Source organism: Muscardinus avellanarius (assembly GCF_963383645.1).
Source record: "Muscardinus avellanarius genome assembly, chromosome: 2".
NCBI lineage: Eukaryota > Metazoa > Chordata > Mammalia > Rodentia > Gliridae > Muscardinus > Muscardinus avellanarius.
Window position 1 is genome coordinate 126,162,820 of NC_137787.1, and position 24,870 is coordinate 126,187,689.

General features: G+C 44.6%; 1 protein-coding gene across 1 annotated transcript in view; it reads right to left on the minus strand.

The window, feature by feature from the left end:
• FLT1 (fms related receptor tyrosine kinase 1) overlaps window positions 1-24,870 on the minus strand; it is a gene marked incomplete at its 3' end in the record, with an annotated part of 206,155 nt that overhangs the window by 48,911 nt on the left and 132,374 nt on the right. The window contains exon 15 of the mRNA XM_080690255.1: window positions 16,203-16,334. Within this exon, the coding sequence (XP_080546381.1) occupies window positions 16,203-16,334 (132 nt within the window). The remainder of the gene's footprint in view (window positions 1-16,202; window positions 16,335-24,870) is intronic.

The window sequence follows — 24,870 nt, forward strand, 5'->3', positions numbered from 1 at the left end:
AGCTATTTAGTGAGGCCCTTTGCAACTCAGTGAGACCCTCTTTCAAAAATAAAGAATAAAAAATAGGGCTAGGGGTGTAGCTCGGAGGTTGAATGCCCCTGGGTTCCATCCCCAGACCCCCTCCCCCAAAAAAAGCTTCAGAGATCTGGGTGTGGTGATGCATATTTGTAATCCCAGAAGTTGGAAGACTGAGATAGGAGAATCACAGGCTCTGGGCCATTTCAGCAATTATTATTATTATTATTATTATTATTATTATTATTTTTATGTACTAAGGGTGGAACCCAGAGGCTTTCTACCTCCGGGCTATACTCCAAGACCTATTTTATATTTTGTTTGGAAACAGGGTCTCACTAAGTTGCTGAGAGCCTCACTAAGTAGCTGAGGCTGGCTTCGAACCTGTGCGATCCTCCTGTCTCAGCCTCCCAAGTGCGGGGATTACAAGTGTGCGCCAACCACGCCTGGCTCATTTCAGCAATTTAATGAGACCCCTGTTTCAAGACAAAAAAAAAAAAATTAAAAATGTGGCCGGGGTTGTGGCATGGAGGTAGAATGCCTCTGGGTTCAATCCCCAGTAAAACACACACACACACACACACACACACACACACCTGAGATTGAGGAGTTTAATGTTTATGGAAGAGGTAGCATTTGACATGGATTTTGATCTGCAGAGACGGAGGTGGAGAGGACAGTGTAGGCAGTGGGAAGGGTTAAAGACCCAGGCCTGGAAAAGGACAGGGTGTCCTGGCAGGGCCAGAGTGCTGAGGACTCTCAACACCTGCAGGATGGTTTGCACCATGTGTCACAGGCAGTTGGAGACAGTGAAGGTTCCTTGAATCCAAGCAAACACACACGGCAGACACCCACAGAGAGCAAAACTGTAATCCTTATTGAGTGTGTGTGTGTGTGTGTGTGTGTGTGTGTGTGTGTGCACACGCACGTGTTAAACCCAGGAGCATTTTACCTCTGAGCTAAACTCCAAGCCCTATTTTATTCTGAAACAGTGTCTCACTAAATTACTGAGGCTGGCCGCAAACCTACAATCCTCTCGTTTCAGCACCCCAAGTCCTGAGTCTACAGCATGTGCCACCTCGCCTGGCTTCTAGATACTCTTCTAAGGATTGGTGTGTGTTCATTCTCCAAGACTCACACCAACCCTATGGGCTGGGTTATTCCCATTCTATGAGTGAGGAAGTCGAGGCTCAGAGAGATCAAGCCTTCTGCACAAAGCCACACAGCCTGCAGGTGGCGGGGCTGGGATTTTTAACCCGGATTGTCTGACTGCGTGCTAAACCACCACGTGTTGTGTCCAGGGTGTGGCATGGCTTCCTCCTGCTCTCTTATCTTTTTGGCCTTTACTAGGGCGCATTAATCACTTCCTATAAGCCACAGTCCCTGCCACAGTGCTGGCCTGGTGGGGAGGGGAAGCGGGCAGTCCTTTTCAGGCAGCCCACCCACCTCGGAGCTGCCTTCCTACTGTGGCTCAGGAGACGGCCAGCTCCTCCCTCCCCACTGCCACTGCCTAAGGGGCCTCACTGCTGCTCTCCCAGCCTGCTGAGCTCCACGGCCCGGTGCTCTTGCCAACCCCTGCGACTCCTCTGCCTCGGTTCCCGCATCTGTTCCCTGTCGCCTGGGCTGGGGGTGTCGCTCAGAGGTAGAGCGCTTGCCTGGTGCATCAGGGCTGGCTCCGGCTTCAGCACTCCCCTCAGCCTCACCTCTCCACTTTCACTCCTGCTGTCCTCCGGCTCCCCCAGTCACCTCCACATCCTGTGGTTTCTGTGTGCGCAGCCCCCTGTGCCCTGGGCTGCGGTTTCTGCTGCTCTCTGCCAGGCTGTGAGTTTCCAGGCAGCTGAGGTGGCATGCTGCTGGGCTCGCCCGCCCTGTCCTTAGGTTGAGCAAAGGGATGGACTCTGCTCTGCTCTGCCTGTCTCCAGGCAGTTCCACCAGGAATCAGGGAGTTCAGGGTCAAATCCCTATTCCTAGTTATTAATTCAGTACGCCTGTGGACCATGACTTTCGTCCCACGTCTGCTCCAGGGGATGGAGCACGAGGTAGGAGAAAAGCACTCAGGGCTGGCGCGTGGAGTCGGGCGTGCAGATCTGAACTGACGCACCTTGTGAAATGGCAGAACACAGGATCCTGGGTCTCTGCAGATGGATCGCTGCTCCATCCCTGGCATTTGGAATAGTGCCTGGCACTTAAGAAACAGCCTCAAAATAGTGCCCACCGAATGAGCCAGGCATGGCGGCGCACGCTTGTAATCCCAGCATTCGGGAGGCTGAGACCGGAGGATGGCGGTTCGCAGACAGCCTCAGCTACTTAGTGAGACCCTCTGCAACTCAGTGAGACTCTGTTTCAAAATAAAGAATAAACAACAGGGAAGGGGGTGTAGCTCGGAGGTTGAATGTCTTTGGGTTCCATCCCCAGACTCCCCCCCACAAAAAAAATAGTGCCTACCGAATGAATGAATTCATCTGATGAATGAATGAATTTGGAATGAATAAATGAAGTTTCCCTGAATCTGAAGAGACTGAGAACAACTTTCTTAAAGAAGTTTTGAAATGCATAACCTTTTCTCCCACTACATATTCTCACGGTGGGAATATTGCAAGCTCAGGTTCATGAGAGTGGATTACTTCTACAGCATAAGGTCACATGCTACCTTGCTGATGTACACAACCTCCTCCTCTCTCTCTCTCTCTCTCTCTCTCTCTCTCTCTCTCTCTCTCTCCCTCCCTCCCTCCCTCCCTCCCTCCTCCCAGCCCTTTTCCTTTCTTTTCTTTTGAAACAGAGGCTTGCTGGATTGTGCAGACTGGCCTCCTGTTTGCGATCCTCCTGTTTCAGCCTCCCAATTGCTGGATTACAGGTGTGCAGCACTGCCCGGCTAGTTTTGTGGAGTTTAACTGGGACCTGCTCAAGGCATGGCCCGGGGGCCGGCCTCCGCCCGTCACAGACAGTGACAGCGCCTTGGACAGGGCACCGTGCACTCAGAACCTCTGCGGAGACTTCCCACACGGAAGGCACTGCGAGAGGCCCCCTCTGACCGTGGGAACTTTCCCACTGTGAGCCGCAGGGCAGGAAGCTGACCCCCAAAGTCTCATTCCACAGCCCTTACTCAGGCAAAATTCCTTTCGGAAGGACTGTGTTTGTGTGCAAACACACATTTAAGGAATCAGCTCATTAGAAAACGTCTTCAAGATGAGCATTATTAGGCAGCAAAGACCTGTTTAATATTAATAGTATTCAATGCAGCTTAGTAAACATGTTTTTTTTTTTCTTTTTGGTGCTGGGGATTGAACCCAGGGGGCATTCTACCTCTGAGCCATACATCTCCCCCACCAACCCCTTTTATTTTCAATTTTGAAGCAGGATCTTTGCTAAGTTGTTAAGGCTGGCCTTGAACTGCGAACCTCCTGTCTCACCCTCCCAAGTACTAGGAGTACAGGCGTGTACCGCCGCGCCTAGCTTAGTACTGTTTCATAAAGGGCAGAGTTAGAATTTTACAGTGTCTGATTGATAGCTCTGACTCTGTCTATTGGAAGAGCCACCGTCTCAACAACTACTGAAGTGAGCCCCTAGGTGTTTCCTCAGTGGTCAGGCGTCTGCAGCCTGGCCTGGTCAGGTCAGCTTTGTCTTGGGGCGGGAGACAGCCCAGCCGCACACGGCAGGCTGGGGGAGGCCAGGGAACATGGGTGGGACTGGCTAATGATTAGGAGTGGGCGCTGGGTCTCAGGGACATCGCTCCCAGATGATGTGGGTGAAAGGCCAGGGGCAGGACACGGCATGAGGCTCTGTTTTTTGGGGGAAACTGACAAGAGCCTGCCCGACTCAAAGAGTATATGGTAACGGTGCCTTTTTTTTTTTATTGGTGCACTGTATTCATACATCATAGTGGGATACAAACTTTTGTAGACATACATGCACATATCGCCCAGTCAGCCCCCACCCGATCCCCACCCCATTCTCTCCCCATCCCTCCCTCCCATGCTTGGCTTAGTGGTTGACATCTAGTATTATAGCAATTTATCCAAAATTAAAAATGATAATCTCAAGCCGGGCGTGGTGGCGCATGCTTGTAATCCCCGCGCTTGGGAGGCGGAGACAGGAGGATCGCGCAGGTTCGAAGCCAGCCGCGCTGGCGTAAGAGACCCTGTTTCAAAAATATAAAATAGTTCTGGGAGCGTAGCCCGGAGGTAGAAGGGCTTCCAGGAACCCCAGTACCACAAAAAAAAAAATTATAATCTCACGTAACAGTTTAATTTGTCTGATACATAGCTTTTGATGACTTAAAGATAACATTTCAATATTTCTTTTTACTTTCTTTCTTACCAGAGAATATTTTTTTCTATTTTTTTAGGTGAAACTATCATATATTTATATATTTATTTTTCAGAAAAAAAAAACTCTATCCTAATATGGAATATGGACTCTAGATACCCAAAACGATCTTGAAAAAGAACAAAGCTAGAAGATATATATTTTCTGATTTCAAACCATATAAAGCTACAATAATTGAAACAGTGTAGTACTATTCTAAAGGCAGATATATAAACCATTGGAGTTAAATAAAAGCCTAGAGCTAAATTCTTCCCTATATTGTCAAGTTATTTTTGACAAGGTTTCCACGAACATTTGGTGGTAGAAATAATAATATTTTAATTAAATATTGTTGAAACATAATAATTACATGGAAAAGAATAAAGTTGGACCCTTACCTAATCCCATATACAAGTATTAACTCAAAATAGATAAAAGACCTAAATATAAATCTTAAGACTATAAACTTTTAGGAGAAAATCTGGGTCATAAAACCTCACAACAATGAAATTGGCAGTGATTTCTTGGATATGATTTCAATGGCACAGGCAACAGAAGAGTAAACAAACTCCCTAAAAAATAAAAAAAAATATTGTATATCCAAAGACAATGTAAACAGAGGTAACAGTTACTAATAGAATGGGATAAAATATTTCCAAATGCTATATCTGAAGGTATATTAATATTCCAACTAGAAATCCTAAAAATTAACAACAATAAAGGCAAACAATACCATTTAGAGATAGGTAAAAGACTAACATAAGTAATGAATCTCCACAGATAACCAATCTTAGTTGACTGTTTGATGGAAACTCTTGTTTCTCTGGTTCTGGTGTGTGTTACCTATTTCTTCTTTGTAGTTAATCTCTTTGAGTATTTTCTCTAGTGCTGGTTTTGAAGACAAAAATTCCTTCAGTTTCTGTTTGTCATGGAAGCTTCTTATTTCTCCATCTAATTTGATAGAAAGTTTTGCTGGGTAGGAAATTTTTGGCTGGAAGTTGTTTTCTTTCAGAGTTTGGAATATGTTACTCCAAGCCCTTCTGGCTCTCATGACTTGGTTTGGGAAGTCTGGAGTGATTCTAATTGGCTTGCCTCTGAATGTCACTTGGCCCTTTGTTTTTGTTGCCTTTAAGATTCTCTGCTTGGCTTCCACATTGGTCATTTTGACAATTATGTGGTGTGGGGATTCTCTTCTCCGATCCTGTCTAAAGGGAGTTCTATAAGTTTCCTGGACCTGTGTGTGTATCAACCTCTTGCTCTATGTTTGGAAAATTTTCTGCTATTACTTCCTTGAAGAGATTGTTGATCCCTTTGGTTTCACTTTCTTTTCCCTCCTCTATTCCGATTGTTCTTAGGTTAGCTCTCTTAAAATGGGCCCATATTTCTTCAATATCAGATTCCTGCTGTCAGATAATTTTTCCTAGATTAGAAACTATGCGTTCATTTTTGGAATGATCATCTTCTAAGAGCGAGATTCTGTTCTCCATGTGGTCTAATCGGTTGTTTGTGCTTTGAATTGAGGCCTTTACTTCATTAATTGCATCCTTTATCTCTTTTTGGCTCTCTCTGAGTTCTTTTCGAAGCACCTCTATTATTTCTACAGTTATTTTCCTGATTTGATCTTCTAGAAATCTCTGATTTTCTGTTTTATCGGGTTCTGATGTTGTGGGGTTGTGGGCATTCATTGCTCCAGTATTATTCCTCTTTCCCATGATTTCGGAAGTTTGTGCCTTCTCTGGGTTCTTCCCTTGGGTCACTATGACTTCGCTTAAGGTGCTCTGGATCTCGAGTCAGTAGTATCTCAGACCCCACTACTCCTTTACTGGGTTGTATCACAGAGTCTCCGACCCAGAGAGTCGATAGAGGCTGCTTTAGACTGTGGGGGGTGCCAGGTTGCACGTTCTCCTATGGTGTGATATCTCTGCCACCCTCCCCTCCCCCCACTGGGTCAAGTCCCAGGGAGTACAGTACTGGGATTTCTCCTCTGTGGCCCGCAATTTGACTCACTGTTCTTGAGTACGCAGATGTAGCTGTACTGGATTCGGTGAGTTCTCTGCTGCCTTTTATTACAGAGTGCGGGCCCGGCTCGCTAACGTCCTGGGTCCATCGCACACAGCAGAGAGACTGAGTCCTGATGTGTGCTGCGCCTTGCCTAGAATCTCCACAGCTGTGCAGTTCCAGAGCTGATCTTTTCTCTTCCCTTTTTCTTTTCGTTTCCTTTCCTTTCTTTTCCTATTACTGGGGATTGAACCGAGGGTTGCTCTATGACTGAGCAACACCCCAGGCCTTTCTTTCTATTTATTTATTTATTATCTTTATTCTGAGACAGAGTCTTACTAAATTGACAAGGCTGATCCCAAATTTGTGATCCTCCTGCCTCAGCCACCAAAGTTGCTGGGATTCTAGGCATGTACGCCCAGGCCCGGCTGTCCTGAGCCTTTCTGATGGTGTCGCTGGTCCTTTGTGCACGTGGCCCAGGCCCCCAGGTCCGACGGCAGCACACCAGCCCGGGCTTGTGGCATGGGCGGGCCAGACCACTAGATTTGCAGGCAGCTGAGCCAGCCAATTTTAGGAGGTTTCCCAAACAGCAAAGCACCAGGGCACCTGCGCCGCAGAGCCTGCCCTGACCCAGGGACTAAGCTCAGATATCATCAGGATGCGCAGGAAGACCTGTGTGACTCTGAGCAGTGTGTTGTAGAACAAGGACTCTGGGCCACAGTTTCTTTCCTCTGTGTGTGTGTGTGTGTGTGTGTGTGTGTGCACGCGTGTGCACGTGTGTAACTGTGGATTGAACCCAGGAGCATTCTACCTCTGAGTTATGCCTCAAGCCCTTATTTTTTTTTGTTTTGAAATAGGTGGCTGAGGTTGGCTTCAAACATGTGATCTTCCTGTCTTAACCTCCCAAGTACTGGGATTACAGGCGGAGTGACACCTAGCTAGTTTTCTCATTTTTTTTTTTCCTTTTCTTTTTGAGGTACTGGGATGGAACCCAGGGGCATTTGACATCCAAGCTACATCCTCAGCCCTATTTTTTTTTGTTTTAATTTGAAAGGTCTCACTGAGTTGCAAAGGGCCTCACTAAGTAGCTGAGGCTGTCCATGAACCACCATCCTCCTGTCCCAGCCTCCCAAATGCTGGGTTTACAAGCGTGTGTCACCACGCCCGGCTCCCTCATTCTTAAAAAGCAGAGGTAACAGTCCTTACTTCACAGATGAAATGTGGAGACCTGGTGTGAATCATTATTGTGAATCCTTCGCCAACCCAACCTCCTTTTCTTTTTTTTTCTTATCATTTTAGTACCTCAGTGGCAGAACAATTTGTTTTCTTTTCTTTCTTATTCTTTTAAATTCAAACACATCGCACATACCACCTGTCTTTTCTGCTTAAAGAACAAGTAAGACATTGACCCAAGGACCATCATTTTTCTGCAGATAACTGAGCTACAGTCTTCTCTGAGAAGTTTGTCGGACACTACTAGTTTCCAGTGTTATTCTTTGATTCCGTTGTTATTTTAATTTTAATTTGAGGTAACTAATGAGGTGGTTTATTGTCCACTGACCGATGAGGCCTTTAAGAGAGGGGCTGCTTTTGGTTTGGTTTACATTTCTATCACCAGCTCAGCACAAAATCTCAAAAAAGACTTTAGGTAGAGATATTTGAATTGCTCGTTGTGACACTAGTTCTGTAACACGTTTTTATCACAGCCAACCAAGTCCTCAAGCCCAACAGGAATCATGTGATGTGGGGCACCTTTGGGGTGACGCACTGGAGAAGGCCGGTAGAGTAGAATACAGAAAATTGTGTTGAAGTGGGATTTGACGCATAGTATTGACAAACAGCGATGCTGCCAAATACGTACCTGGTTTTTGTCACGTGACAGATACTGTCTGAACTATGTTAATCTTGCAACAACCCTCTGAGGGTTTATAATCTTTCTTTTCTTTTCTCTTTCCTTCTCTCTTTCTTACCTTCTTTCCTTCCTTCCTTTCTTCCTTTTAGTACTGGGGATTAAACTCCGGGGCATTCTCCTCTAAGCTCTACCCTGGCCCTATTTTATTTTTTATTTTGAAACAATGTCTCAATAAGTTTTTGAGGGCCTTGTTAAGTTGCTGAGGCTGGCCTTGAACCTGCGACCCTCCTGTCTTAGCCTCCCAAGTACTGGGAGGGTACACCATAGGCATGTTCCACCACACCTTGCTCAGTACACTCTATTTTGTGTGTGTGTGTGTGTGCATGTGTGTGGTACTTGGGATGGAATCCAGGGGCATTTTACCCCTAAGCTATACCCTCAGCCCATTTTTGTATTCCTTATTTTGAAATAGGGTCTCACTGAGATGTAAAGGGCCTCATCAAGTAGCCGAGGCTGTCCACGAACCACGATCCTCCTGTCTCAGCCTCCTAAATGCTGGGACCACAAGCGTGCTCCACCGCGCCCGGCTAGTACACTATCTTTACCATCCTTATTTTTTAGTGAGGAAGCTGCCAGGAAGGTGCACAACTTGCCAGAGGTTTCCCAGCTCTGCCACTTGGTAGCCTTGTGCTACCGAAAAGCATTTAAAGCTTTCTGTGCCTAGTTCTTCACTTTATCTGCTTTGATCCTGCACGTCTTCATAGGACCGTTGGGAAAATCAAGTAGGAGAGTGCCTATTTGCTTAAAACAGTAATGCACACTTGGTAACCATGAGCTGTATCACAGATCCAGACCCTCCCAGAGCCCCACACCAGGTTCCCTAATCACCGCACCCACTTCTCAGATGCCCTGTGCAGCTTCTTGCCAGCCTCGTTTCCCTGGGAGAAATTTAGATAGAGATTTTTTTCAAGTTTGAATTATTTTGTCTTAAGAACTCTAAAGATCTCAGATCTCCCCCAACTAAATTTTGTCACTATTCTTTGAATTCTTGACCAAGACTAATTCGGTGTTATTGTTTGGAGTTGAAATAGAAAGGCACCAGTACCCTCGACTCCAGCCTCCTGTGTGGAGTGAATGAGCAGGCAACTCATCTGTTTTGAGCCCTGCGCCCTCTCCCTGGGAAATCCTTCAGAACTGCCAACACTCATCACATCCTTCCTCAGGGCCAGGATAGCCCAGGAGTGAATGTGGAGGCAGGAATCAGGCAGAGCTAAGGACATGCAGGGACAAGGAGGAACAAAAAGAAATTGACATTTAGGCAAGGTGGCCCGTGCCTCTCCACATAGTACTTGGGAAGCTAAGATAGGAGGATCGCAGGTTCGAGGCCAGCCTCAGAAACTTATAACACCCAGTTTCAAAACAAAAATTAAAAAGTGCTCAGAGAGCCAGGTGCGGTGGCGCATGCTTGTAATCCCAGTACTTGGGAGGCTGAGACAGGAGGATCGCAAGTTCGAAGCCAGCCTCAGCAGCTTAAGTGAAGCTCTCAGCAATTAGTGAGACCCTGCTTCCCAATAAAATATAAATTAGGTCTGGAGGTGTATCGTGGAGGTAGAAGGCCCCTGGGTTCCACCCCAGTACCACACACACACACACACACACACACACACACACACACAGTGCCTAGAGTGTAGCTCAGAGGTAAAATGTCTCTGGGTTCAATCCACAGTAACAATAAAATTGTAGCGCCTAGAGACCCAAGGAAATTTTATTTTCAACTCTGTCTGTTCTTGACTCTTAGAATTTTGTTAGAGCACCTAGGTATATACTGACTGTTGTGCGAGTCCTTTCTCAAACAGGGTTACCCTCCAGGGTTAATGTGCAATTATTATGGCATGAACTTTGCAACTCCCTCCTTTAGTGCCAGGGCAAGTGATTAGATGGCAGGACCCCAAGGCTGTTCTTTTATGTTTTCTTTCATTTTTGAGCTCATTAATCATCTTCAAAGAGTATTTACAATGGTAGTTGCTCTCCACGGTGTTTTCTCCTGTGTAATTTAGATGTGTTGTAAGGAAGCTCTTGTACATATTGTGGTTATTTCTTGCCAATTTTAATGATAAGGTCTGGCCTATCTTAAGTCTTTGGCTGAATATATGCTATACTTTGAGTGTAACGGGTTGCCCTGAGCTCCGTGGGCTACTGCATGCTGTGTTAATATCAGAAACGATCTGGTTGCGGACAGTTTTGTTGTTGATCTTGATATTGGAATTTCCCTTTGAGCACCCCACATGCGCTCAGGCTTCGTCCAAACCAAACAAGACCTGTGATTATTTAAAGAAGCTACTCTGAATCCACAGTCCATTCTTCCCTTTCAGATACAAAAATAACACATTGTTTTATCTATGAGTATAAGAATCCTTTTTCAAAGGAAATAAAAAGAGCAGACAGTTTCCTTCCTGGCTAATTCCTGACCCTCTTTAAATGTGTTAAACATAGCCACAGACACAACTCGTGTGCCTGCTTTCGTTTCCTAGACTCAATTTGACAAGATAGGTCAGTGTGAGGGTCCATGGGCACCTAGCAGGAAACCGAGTCTAAAACTAGGGAATATTTCATAGCCTCCAGGGTGATATAAGTAATAATTTTAGATGCTAAAAACACAAATCCAATTGCAATGATAAAGTTATGAGCAAATAACTCTCTTCAACAGTTCTGAGCAGCATCCCGGGATCAAGTATATCGACGAGCCCAGAAGACTTCTATTCCAGATACGACACCCAACTCCCATGTGCAGGGCTTCCCACGGGCCGCCTGAGAGGGACTTGCAAAATCCCTCCTGTTCTCCATTATATCCTTATATGGGCTGAGACCTGCGTCCTGGAAGCATCACCACCATTTCCTTTCCTTGGCTCTGGTTATCTTTCTTGGTGTGTCAAAGAATGAGTCAAATGCTGCCGCTGGCAGAAAGGTCCTCAAGTATTTAAAGACAAGAATCATGACCATGTTGTCTCTTTCTAGGCTAAATAGCCTCACCTTTTTCCTTCCCTTCTTTTTCATTCTTTCTCTCTCTCTTTCTTTTTTGTTCTTTCTTCCTTTCTTCTTTCACATTATTCAATCATTATCCTGTTCAAATAAACGGCTCCATTTGTTTCTGCTTCTCTTACAGATGGGCATAGGTCTTCACGTGTGTTTGCTCCACCATCCATCAGGTGATCCATTTTCTCAGCTAACTGTAACTTTCAAGGAGGTTGGATGCAGCTATGACTCTGACAACAGGGACACATTCCAAAAGAGAGGGCCAGGGGAAAGGTCAGGTGGAATGCTGCAGGCTGGAGGAGAGGCCACAGGCCAGAGGTACCGACTCCTCAGAAAACGCAATGGACTAGCTGATTGGAAGTAGCTACACATCTTCAGGCTCTGTTATCGCCAAGAGGACTGTGCGCGTGGAAGAATCTCCTTCCTGCCTCTTCTACCTTCCAGTGCACCGAGCTGGGAACACAATGTCAAGTCACACTCCACATCCTTTTCTGCCTCTCTGAGCCTTGGTTAGAGGCCTCGTGTGATTGGTTCTATACCAACTAGAGTTTCTACTTTTCTTGTGGGAGAAGCTCAAAATGTGTGTTGATGTGATATGTGTATACCTTGATCCTCCCTATGGCTATGTTTTTGGGGCACACCGAGGTCATGCTCACACGTCTGGATCTGGCCTCATCCTGGGTCCATAAGTTGTTAATAACGACTCCTCTCTGATGCCCCAAACGCATGTATTGATGAGTTTGCTTTTTTTCTGCCACAAAATGTTGGGTTTGTAAATCGAGTAATCCAGCAAACATTTTTGAGCACCCTGGGATAGAAATTGGATGCTAAGCAATGGTGTGTGCTGCCTCTGAGGTACATATCAAACGCTGCGGGAGAGATGAGGTGAGACAGGAGGCAGTGGTGGGGAAATGGAGTCCAGGGCAAGTGTGGGTGGGAGGATGAGTGCCAGGATGGTCCAGGGGAAGGAAGGCTGTGCAGGCAACAGGAGGGAGGTGTGGAGAGGCCCCTCGGAGCCTGAGTGTGTGCAGGGACTCCCACGCTGTTTAGCCGGAGTGCTGGGGGGAGCGGGGAGGGTGAGAGAGGAGGCTAAGAAGGAGCCCCTGGGAGGACCGCGTATGCCTGGAGGACAGGAGGCATCTGGGAACCACTGTGAGATGCTAAGCCGAGATGTGTGTTGAAAAAACCACTCCTGACTGGGGGGTGGATCTGTAGAATGAGAGAAGTGGGTGTTGGGAGTCAAGCTGATGTCAAGAGGTGATTAGGGCCAGACAGTTCAAGGAAAAAATCTCTCCCCCTTCCTCAAGAATAAGTACTAGGAGCTGCCAGAATCTTAGAAATGGATCAGCGATGTGGTATTTTTTATGCTGCCTAACTTTTCAGAACAGCATAACATCAGAGAGAACAGGAATCAGTGTAAGCAGTTAAGAATCGCATAGAGAGGAACCAAAACAATAGAAAAACTGAAAGAGAGCAAAGGATCCGGGAGTGGTGGCACAGGTCTGTAATCTCAGCACTTGGGAGGCTGAGACCAGAGGATCCCGGGTTCAAGGCCAACCTCAGCAACTTAGCGTGAACAGGTTTAAAAATAAAAAAAATAAAATAGGACTGGATGTAGCTCAGAGGTAGGATGCTCCTGGGCTCAATCCCTAGTACCAAAAGAAGAGAATAAAAAATAAATTCAAGCCGGGCGTGGTGGCGCACGCTTGTAATCCCAGCATTCAGGAGGCTGAGACCTGGAGGATCGTGGTTCGCGGACAGCTTCAGCTACTTCTTAGTGAGGCCCTCCGCAACTCAGTGAGACCCGGTTTCAAAATAAAGAATAAAAAAAGGGCAGGGGCTGTATGTAGCTTGGAGGTCAAATGCCCCTGGGTTCCATCCCCAGACCCGCAAAATAAATAAATAAATAAATTCAAAGAGGGAGCACAAGACTTTTTGGCCAACTTCCTCCTCAGAAATGAAAAGTGTGGAGGACAGTGGTGTGTTTGGCTCCACGGACACGAGCTCGATTACCCCCCCCCCAATATTTGCTGTGTGACTTTGGGCAGCTCGCTTACACTCTCTGAGGCTCCATCTTTTCATCTGTGGGTTGAGGATAACACTATTCACCTCTTTGAGTTACACAAGCTTACTACTTAAGATTAAGCACAGCTCTATCTGTGTCCAAAGGCAATTGATTCCAGGACTCCTGAGGGTGCTCAAGTCTCTTACATAAAATGGTATAATATTTGCATAGAACTTATGAACACCCTCCTGCATATTTTAATTCATTGTAGGAGAACTTACAATGCTTATATAATGTAAACGCTATGCAAATAGTTATACTATATTGTTTAGGAAATCGATGATAAGAAAAAAATGTCATTGCATGTTCAGTACAGATACAATATTTTGGTTCTGAATATTTTCAATGCACAGTTGGCTGGGTCTGGGGGTTCAAAGCCTGTGGGTCTGGAGGGCCGACTGGACTGTCCGGGGTCTAGCCAGATTAATGACGTACGTTTCCTGCTGAGTATGGCATGGGTATAGAATACAAAGATATGTCAGACTGTTCCTGCTGCAGAAGGTTTACAATTCAGTAAGAAAGAGCAGCATGTCAATGCTGAAATAGCAATAGAAGGCAGAAGAAAAGAAGTATTGATCAACAGTCCAAGAGCATGGTGTAAGAACAGAGTGGGGAGGGAGAATCTGACTCGGCCTTTCATCCTGGAGGACAGCTCCGCAGGGCACACCGAGCTGGCTTAGAGGAGGAGGAGGATTTGGCTGGGGTCTGAAGGAGCTTGGGCAGAAGACATTCCCGGCCAGGGAAGGTGAACAGAGGCCATGCGGGGTCAGGCTCCCCAGGGGCCAGAGTGCTGCTCCCATCTGGTCTGGGAGGCTCTGGAGCACCACAAATCAGACCCTGAGCAGCAAAAAGTTAACCACAGCTGTGGCTCAGCCAAGGGTGGAGGTCTAGACTGGAGGGCAGAAGGAACAGGTGAAGTGAAGCACAATTTTAAGTGAGGTGAGAAGCCCAGGTTGGAAAAGGGACCCTACAAAATTGCCCGAAAACGTCTCTGCTTCCTGCCGACGCTTCGCCCAGGTCATCGGATGACCATCCATCACTGACCATTTTTCTCTAGTGGAGACAATAGGGAGAGACCAATGGCAAGGCGGCCCCATGGTGCTTAAGGCAAGTCCAAGGAGAAGACTCCGAGGTCCTCTTTCCAGGCAGATCCGCCATGGCCTGGCTGCGTGGTTTCAGGGAGTCTTTTCACATCCCTCTGGCAGTCCCTAGGATGGGGCTGTTGTGAGCATATGAGGAAAATGCCATCTGCCTGGAGGATGGGGAGGCTGCTGTGCTCTCTGCAGCCTGAGGCGGCCGCTCCTGAAGGCCACAACTGAAGCCCTTGTTAAGAGACAGAGGAGCAGCCATGCAAGGAAGGAGGTATTCGAGAGAGATGCACAGTAAATAAACTATTTTCTCTGTGTGTAAGCAGAAAAGTTGAAAGAGTATTTGAAAATAAGCATCCCTGGGGAGGCAAGCAGGAGCCTTACGAAAGGCCTCTGGGGAGTGCTCCGTCACACTGTTTGTGGAAGCATAAATTTATGATAGTCCTGGTTTCAGGAGACTCTAAAGTCATCTCCTTGGGAAAGAATGAAGAAAGTGTTCTGTTTTCAAGGAGTATGGGCCAGGGTGTGGTGGTGCACACCCGTAATCCCAGTATTTGAGGGGCTGAGACAGGAAGAGGCTGAGCCAGCCTCAGCAACTTAGAGGGACCCTTAGCAGCTTAGTGAGACCCTGTTTCAAAATAAAAAATAGAGCCGGGCGCGGTGGTGCACACTTGTAATCTCAGCATTAGGGAGGCTGAGACTGGAGGATCGCGGTTCGCGGCCAGCCTCAGCTACTTAGTGAGGCCCTCTGCAACTTAGTGAGACCCTGTTTCAAAATAAATAAAAGATAGGGCAGGGGGTGTAGCTTGGAGGTCAAATGCCTCTGGGATGAAGGGAGGAAGGAAAGAAGGAGGATTCTCAGAGCAGCATTGAGAATATAAGCATGTCACTTTCTTCCTAATTTCTCCTCTGGAAGTTTTCAGACATTCTGAAGTATACTGCTGAGCACTTGGATACAAGCTACTGATCAAATGCAAATTCCATTTTTTCCACATTAAATTGTGACATGCTCTTGGCAGTTACATTAAAGAGGTGCCAACTTGATATTTTACAATGCTACAAATTTCACATTCTAGCTGATTTTCAGCACTGGAGAATTGAAACTGAGGTCTAGACTGTCTTCCAAGTGGAAGCCACACGGCCCCAGCCAGGCTAGAACTTGGCCTCTTTGTATTTTGTTGCTTCACAAACTCTCAGAGGCCCAGAAAGAGGGAGCACTGGGATTTTTTTTTTTCTTAAATGTGATCTGTTTATTTTGTGTTGCTTCTCTCTGATCACATCTTGCTCACATTCATGCTAAAACCAGCTTAGGAAAAGCTTGGGAAAAGCAAGTGGCCTGCGCCTAACTTCTTTTTTTTGCCAGTCTGGGGATGGAACCCAGGGGGGCATTGAGACCTCCTGCCCTAGAGGGCCTCACTAAGTAGCTGAGGCTGTCTGCAGACCAGATCCTTCCGTCTCCGCCTCCCAAATGCAGGGACTTCTGAAGTAAGAAAGGGGGAGAGGAAAGAGTGTGAGCCTGAGGGCGCCCCTTCTTTCCCACAGGTGCAGCCGCTCCAGCCTGGGCTTTGTACTCCAGCTCTGTGGGGTTCCTCTTTTCCAGGAACTCCAGCCCCTGCCCGGGCTGTTGAAATTGTGAGCTCTGAGGATGGCCTCCCTGAGGACAGCCATCCCGGGCCTCACCTGCCTCTCCAGATGAAGCAGACGGCACCTCCCTGGAGGGACAGGATGGGGAAGAAGCTGGAGAAGGAACAGCCCTTGCTGTTGGGGCAGCAGGGGGCCGAGGTGGTAGCTAAACAAACGGGACTGAGCAGTTTCTGGTCGCCTCCCCACGCAGCGCAGCTGTTACCTTGCACGGTGAGGTAGGCCGAGCTCTCCGCGGCACCCTTCCGGTTGGTGGCTCTGCACTGATAGACACCTTCATCCTCCTCTGTGACTCTTTCAATAAACAACGTGCTGTTTCCAGGTCCTAAAATAATTCCTGAAGAATGAGAGATGTTTAGATTAGCAGGCCTGGAGGACAAACAAAATACAGCTACTTCTGTAACCCAAGTGGCTTCTTATCGTTCTGCGCCCACATGAGGAAATCTGAGCTCTGTTAACCTGGCAGGCCTGTGCGTTTGTTCTCTCTCTGTCTGGGTTTTCTGCTAGCACCTTCTCCACTCAGCAAAGCTGTGATCCCAGCTTTGGAGAGGCAGATATCCCACTGGGTAGGGAAGAATGAGGGCGAACTGCTGTGCCCAACTTTCAAGCTGCAGAATATATATATATATTGGTACTGGGGTTCCTGGAAACCCTTCTACCTCTGGGCTACACTCCCAGACTTTTTTTTTTTTTTTTAATTTGGAAACAGGGTCTCTTAAGCCAGCGAGGCTGGCTTCGAACCTGCGCCATCCTCCTGTCTCCGCCTCCCAAGCGCAGGGATTACAAGCGTGCACCACCACGCCCGGCATCAAGCTGCAGATATTAAGAAGGTAGATTATAGCCAGGTGTGGTGTGCGTGGCTCAAGGGTAGCCACAACTACCTACAAACTCTCAGGAACTTAGCAAGACCCTTTTTAAAAAAAAGAAAAGAAAGGAAAAAGAAGAAGAAAGAGAAAGAAAATAGGGCTGGTGATGTGGCTCATACGTAGGCTCAATCCTACCTCTGTGGCCTCTGGGTTCAATCCCAAGGCGGGTTATTGGGCCCCTTTTACATGTGAGGAACCTGGCATTACCAATTGTGTAGCTTGTATAAGATCATTCACCTCAATGGAAAGCCTATCTGTGAGACTTTGGGTTTGAATACACGCCTTACCACTGCAGGTGTAGTCATGTTAGCAAGTTATTTAAACTTTCAGAGTTTCAGTTGCCTCAATCTTTTTTTTCCCCCCACACTGAAGATGGAGCCCAGAGGCATATTTGAGCTATACCCCTAGCCCTATTTTTTATTCTTTATTTTGAAACAAGGTCTCACTTAGTTGAAAAGAGCTTCATTAAATAGCTAAGGCTGTCCGCGAACCAGGATCCTCCTGTCTCAGCCTCCGAATGCTGAGATTACAAGGGTGCGCCACCACGCCTAGCAGTTTTCTCAATCTCAAGATATGAATGAAAGCAGGCCCTACTTGATAGCTGTGAACATGAGCAGCATGTGCAGGGCATGAAGTAAGTGCTCAGAAAACGCCAGCATTAAGCCCTGCAGAGCCTGGCCTAAGGGGAGGCGGGCCAGCCATGAATTAATTCTCAAGACACCAGACTGGCTTCGAGACCTAGTAGCTTCAATAGCTGAGACTGTCATCAAGTGTTCATTGAATACTGACTCTGCTGTCAGGCTGTGTCGGAGACTTGGTGCAGCAGGCTAGGACATGGTATTTGTGAAGGAGGGAATATTAGTTTAGCAAACATACACAAATGTATTGTCTATTTCTTTTTCTCCCTTTCTCTTTCATTCATACTCACTGATGCACGTATAAAACACACAGAAAATATTTAATGAACAAGAATGGATAAATGTAGCATGTTATACCCGCCAAGGGCATAGCTGAGGATGGATGGGCCAGCTCGGGGAAGGCTGCGGGAGGAGGAGGCCTTGAGCCACAGCGTGGAGGGCTGCTGGCGGCGAAGCAAGATGAAGGAGGGCTTTGAAATCGTCGTTGAGCAGTGGTTTTGATTCTTGGTTGAAGGAAGAGGAGTCACGGAGAATTTCGAGCAGGGAAATGATGCAAGGGAAGTGATGTTTCGGGAAGTTTAGTCTAGAAGGAGGCTGCAGGATGACCCGGGATGAGGAGAGAGTAGCTGCTGGAAGTCCGGCTCACCAGTGTCACTGAGGCAAGGACGGAGGGGCCCCAAACATGGGTGGTGGGAAAGGAAGCAGAGAGGAAGAAATGGAAACAGACATTTTGCAGGAACAACCAACAGGAATTGGTGCTTTATTGGGTACAGGAATAGAAAGACATGAGTCCAAGGTGTTGCTAATATTTTAAGCCTACATAACAGGAAAACATGAGGGCTTCTCCTGTAGTTTTGGCCACATCACTGAACCTCTTTGGAGTTGGCTCTCCATTTATAAAATTAGATTGGTACCTGCTCCACCTATTTCCTGGAATTGCTATGAGGATCACTTGCAATCCTTTAAGTGGGAGCTTTGAAGTTGTTTTTTTTTTTTTTTTTTTTTTTTTTTTTTCCCCCAGTACTGGGGATGGAACCTAGGGGCATACATTGTACCTCTGAGCTACACCCGTAGTCCTATTTTTTAGTTTATTTATTTATTATTTTTTGCGGTACTGGGGATGGAGCCCAGGGGCATTCTACCTACAAGCTACACGCCCAGCCCTCTTTTTTATTCTTTATTTTGAAACAGGGTATAATCCAAATATGGCAAAATATTGATATCTGATCATCCTAATGATGGGTACACGAGTAACCTTCTTCTGTGTTTTTTTTTAAGGTTTGAAAATAATCACAACGAGAACATTAAAATTCAGCCAAAATGAGAATTCTTGTGGGAAATGTTTTTCAACAGAATGGAACCCAATATCATAAGGATTGGTCATATAAAACAATTTGGTAATATTTGGTAGAGTTAGAAGTAGATATAACAATGAACCAACACAAGGAAATATATCAATGTGCACATAACTGTGTGAGCTATTTATTGAAGCCTTCATTTTTAGGCAAAAAAAGCAAACCCTACCTAGAGTTATCCTGTAGTAGAGAAGTGGATTTCTTTAAAAAAAAATCTGTGACTAGAATATTATTAGTTAAAAATAAACTCCATTTGCATTTATCAATAAAGATAAAAATTTAAACAGTGATGAATAAGAAATGTTGTTGAAAAGGTATAACATTCATTTAGAATTTTTAGCCAGGCTTGGTGGCACAGGCTTGTAATCCCAGTACTTAGGAGGCTGAGACAGGAGGATCACAAGCTCGTGACCAGCCTCAGTTACTTAGTGAAGTCCCTGCAACCTAGTGAGACCCTATTTCAAAATAAAGAATAAAAAATAAGGCTGGGGTGCAGCTTGGAGGTAGCATGCCCCTGGGCTCAATCCCCAGTACTACAAAAACAAATTTAAACACCCAAAATAATAGTCTATGTTGTATAAAGATACATAGCTGTAGAAAAAGCATAAAAACATACTTGAGAATGATCTGCACCAACTTCAGTATAGTGAAGGTGGAGAAAATGACACAGTATCTACAAATTTTATTTCCTACAGAAGGGAACCCAGTATGGTCTACCTCTGAGCTATATCCCTAGCCCTATTTTATCTTTTATTTTGAAACAGGTCTTACTAAGTTACCATGACGACTCTGTGATCCTCCTTTCTCAGCCTCCCAAGTACTGGGATTATAGACGTAGGCTTCTGTACCTGGCCTTTACCCATCTCTTTTTTTTTTTATGGGTACACTATAGTTTCACATAATAATGTGGATCATATTGACAATGGCATATATTCACACGGTACTTGGTGTCCTTCCCCCCAGCTTTCCCTTCCCCCCTCCTAACAATAAGTGTCTGGGTTGACCATGCTACATTCACACTTATGCACATATTCGGATGTAGCTCCTCCATTAATCAACCTCAGCCTCCTTCATCTCCTCCCCTTCCATTCTAGCTTTGCCGAGGTTTCCTCTCCATTATCTGGAGTCCCTCTGGTATCCCTAATACTTTCTAGTTTGGGCATATTAGAGAAAACATATATCCCTTCTCTTTCTGTGCTTGGCTGATCTCACTTAACACAATGTTCTCCAGGTCTTTCCATCTTCTTGTGAGTGACATGATTTTGTTCTTCATTGCTTAGTAGAATTTCATTGTGTGTATTTCCCATAATTTTGCAATCCATTCATCTGTTGATAGAGACCTAGGTTGGTTCCATATTTTGGCTATTACAAATTGTGCTGCTATGAACATGGGTATGCATATGTTACTGTAGTTCTCTGATTTCAACCCCTTTACAAAGATACCTAGGAGTGGTAGAGCTGGATCGTATGGTGTATCCATTCCCAGTTTTCTAAGGAATCTCCACACTGATCTTCATAGTGGCTGAACTAGTTTGCACTCCCACCAACAGTGTAGAAGAGTTCCTATTTCCCACTTTCTTGCCAGCATGTGTTGTTATTTGACATCTTTATGCTTGTCACTCTGACTGGGGTTAGATGGATTCTCAGTGTGGTTTTGATTTGCATCTCCTTGATTTGCCCATATTTCTATTGGCTTATTTGTCTTTTTCTCAATGATTCTGATTTTTAAAAAATAGTTCTTAAATCCTAATCCTTTGGTTAAATATGTTGTAGTCTTTTTCCATTTTATAAACAGTTTTTAAAGTTTGTTTATGGTAAAATTTTGATTCAACCCCTTTTTAGATTTTAGTATAGTCAAATTTAATATTTTCTATTATACACAGTTTGTGCTCTGTTACTTATTTAAAATATATTTTCTATCCTGATATCATAAAGCATTCCCCCCATATACTTTCTCCATAAAATCTGTTTAAAAGATTTATTTAGGATTTTGTTTTCCCTTATTTAAATTTTCAATGAATCTAGATTTTCTTTTGGGGAGGAATATTGTATGGTGTGAGGCAAGGATCTAATTTATTTATTTTTGTCTATAAACAATAAATTATTTTAGCATCAATTATTGAATAATCTTCCTTTTTTCCACTGAGTGTTGATACCAGCTACACCAGATACAAGATTCCAAATTCTAGTGGTTCTGTTTCTAGGCTCTCATTTGATGTTCATTTATCTATGCTTGTACCTCATCATTTAGGTTATGGTTGTTTGGTCATACGTCTTGATATCTGACATGGCCTGACCATTTTTTCTTCTTCAAAGTGGTCTTGACCGTTCTTGATACTTTATTTTCAATATAAATTTCAAGTTTAGCTTGTCAATTTCTGTAAAATGCAGTGTTGGGAAGTTGACTGGAATTCCACTGAGTTTATATAATAATTTGGGAAAACCTATCATATTTACTTTTAGGTTGAAGAATATAGGATATTGGCAATATTTTGATTCACAAAAATGGCATTAGGCTCCACATGATAATAAATATTCTTATCCAGAAATATCAATATTTTGAGTTATTTACATCTTCTTTTATGTCACTGAATGGTTTTATGTTTTTTTCTTCTGTTTTATTATTTTTGGTGAGGGTGGTGCTGGGAATTGACCCAAAGGGCGTTCTACCTCTGAGCTATACCCTCGGACTTTTTAATTTTGAAAAAGGGTCTTGTTAAGTTGCTGGGGATCTTGTCAAATTTCTGAGGCTGCTTTAAGCTTATGCTCCCCCTGTCTCAGCCTCCAAGTAGTAAGATTACAGGTGTGTGCCACCTCACCTGGATCTTATGCTTTAAATATCTTGCTCTCCTTTAGTTATATTTATTTCTAGATATTTTATAATTTTGTTGTTCTTCACAATGATAATAAGTTCCTTGAAGGGTCACTCTCTGAATTTTCCCTCTTTGGCTGTTAGCCATTAGGAGTAACACGGAGAACTCACTTATGCACGTGGTGCCCCCGCCTTTGTCTTGCTGAGATAGTTAATTGTGTATGTTTTATTCTGGAGAGATAGCCTAAGTAATGTGAATGTGCTTATTTACATATTTCCATTGCATCAGACAAAGAATACAGATTCTTTGATCACTGAAAACCTAATTGCTGTGTAAACTCAGTAATTGTTTCCCTTTATTATAAGAAGCTGTATCAGATTGGCCCAACAGGGTGAGGAGCAAGACTTGAAATGTAGATGCTTTCAGGGTCTAGGCTGCAGAATTAAATGAGTTGGGGATGAAATAGTGGGAGGGAGACTTTCCCTTTGGAACACAGATGACCTGTTTTCCATCTATAAGAGGGAACCCCTGCTTAGCTCTCATCATTGGGAATTTGAGCTAGTAGTGTCTTCTTGTTCTTGTTTTCTTTTTTTTTTTTAACTGAAAATTGAACCCAGGGGCATTCTATTATACCTCCAAGTTATACCCCAAGTCCTTTTTCATTTTGAAACAGGGTCTTGCTAAATTGCTGAGGGTATCACTAAATTGCTGAGGCTGGCCCAGAACCTGAGATTTTCCTGTAATCCCCAAGTACTGCGATTACAGGAATGCATCTGCTAGGATTGTCTTTTAAATATTACAGAAAACCCAGATACCTGAATATTTTTACATCAAAGTTCATGATTTTTCAATGTTGGCAACCAAATTAACTTATGTACATTTACTGTGAGGGCTGACAAAAACATGAATGCCGGATTAGACACAATTTTCTAAGATTGACTCAGAGGATGTGTACAGGGATAAGCTTTTATGTTTTTGTTAAGGTAAGGACCTTTATGATCAGTTCGCTGCCTTTCTCCCCCACTTCTGCTGTCTCCTTAAACAGGTCCTCAGTAGGAATCACACTGACTAATTCGCAGTCGGTGACTTTGCTCTGGTTGTCTCCTTGATCCCTGGCTACAATTGACTTGTTCTTTGTTTTTACTGTATTTTAGAGCAGCTGCAGTTAGTAGATTTTTTCTTTTATTTCATATGTTCATATATCTTTCTTATAAAAGATGTTGGGGGATGAAGTTGGTCTCAAATTCAAAAAACAAACATATTTCTTCATTTTTTAATACTCAGCTCAAGGATCAGCTGCTTTGGAAAGCATCTTCTGTTGTTCCTGGATCCCATCTCGGGTACTCTGCGCATTCCCCCCCCCCCTCGCACTGAGCAGTAGTCACGTTGCAGACTTATGTGAGCTCCAGGGGTACTGTCGTTGTGCCCGGGGCCTCACTTGGTCCTCAGAGTCTAGCTGAGCTCCAGACACTGAAGGAATGATCAAGCACATGAACACAGTGGAAAGTGGAGAGTTGGGGACCGAGGAGGAAAGTGAGCTTTGTGGTCTTTGGTTACCATGACAACACTGTGCTAGTCACCTGAGCTGACTCCTTACGTGATGCTACCGACTGGCCTGCCGTGCCCAGCTCTCCTCAGGATTCTTAGTTGTACATCAGTTAACGTTATCCTCTTAAGTTCAAAACACCCCAGTCCCTGGAGCTTGGAAATATGAACTCAGGTGATTTCACAGGTTTCACTGGCCCAGAGAGATGAATAAATCTTTACACTGGTTGTTTTGTAGGACCCTGTAATATTCAAAGGTGTCTGATGATGAGACTCAGTGCAAGGTCTTGAATGACTGGTTGTGTTGGCTGCTAATAGTGGTTGAGGGTCAGCTTGTGATCTAAATTCTAAATGCATCCAACTCCTTTAGTGTTTAGTATTTTCAAGAGACTTTATAAATAATTTATTGCTTCCTATTATACCTTATGGTGAAGAATCATCTTGGAATTTTATACATAAGCGCCATATTGCCTAGTAAAGCACATGGAATATAATTTCAACCTAATTCACTATTGGGTAAATAAATCTGTACAGCTTTTGGGTTGATCTGTTTGATTGGGTAAATGGACACCATATGTTTACCTTTTTCTCCATACATACACACATGCAAAAATGACCTGTTGCTTTCCTAAGTTTCCTGCTGCTCTGACCAGTGGCTCCTATCTTGTTGCTCAGTTGACTGTCTGTACTTTGACACAGAGAACATCATGTCATCCAATCTGGGCAGACTCATCATCATCATAACTCTTTTTTAACCATCAAAGTCCAATTCAAATGACATCTCCATGCAGCCACCCCATTGCCCGCCCCAAGTCCTTTTCTGTATCCTATGGAATTTTATACCATTTACATTGCACATTTATAAATTTGTATCTATTCTGTGTCCATTTTGCATGGGTAAGGACTAATTGTTGTTTGTTTGGTTTCTCTAGAATAAAAATGTCTGTGTCATTAGTTAATATATATTTGTTAAGTTTAATAAGATAAAAAGTGAATATCATTTTTTATTGTTAGGACAGTCTTGGCTTGCCAATGAAATAAATCGTTTGAATTTGGCATATAATATTTTTCAATAATATAGCTATAATGATGATGGTAATATATATAGCTTTATGTATGTGGTAAATAATCATATCTTTAGACCAGTAGCTCTTAAAGAAATTGATTAGCTAAAAACTGTGTCTGAATTAAGGACCACAAAAGTCAAAATATAGATTCAAGATGGCTAACAGTCGCCAGGCATGGTAGCACATTCCTGTAATCCCAGTATTTGGGAGCCTGACACAGGAGGATTGCAGGTTCAAGACTAGCTTTGGCAGCTTAGCGATATTCTTAACCACTTAGTGAGACCCTGTTTCAAAACCAAAAATAAAAAGAGCCGGGGGCGGGGGGGTTAGCTCAGAGGTAGACTGTCTCTGGATTTAATTCCTAGTACCAAGAGGGAAGGGGGAAGAGTAAAGGTGACCCAGGAAAACTAAAGGCAGGATACCTGCTTGACTACCCACAAAGGAGATTTTATAAATCCCATCAAACTTTGGTGGTTTGAAACAGTATGTATGTCCCAGGTAGAGAAATCAAAATCTAGTAGAGGCCGGGCGTGGTGGCGCACACTTGTAATCTCCGTGCTTGGGAGGCGGAGACAGGAGGATTGCGCTG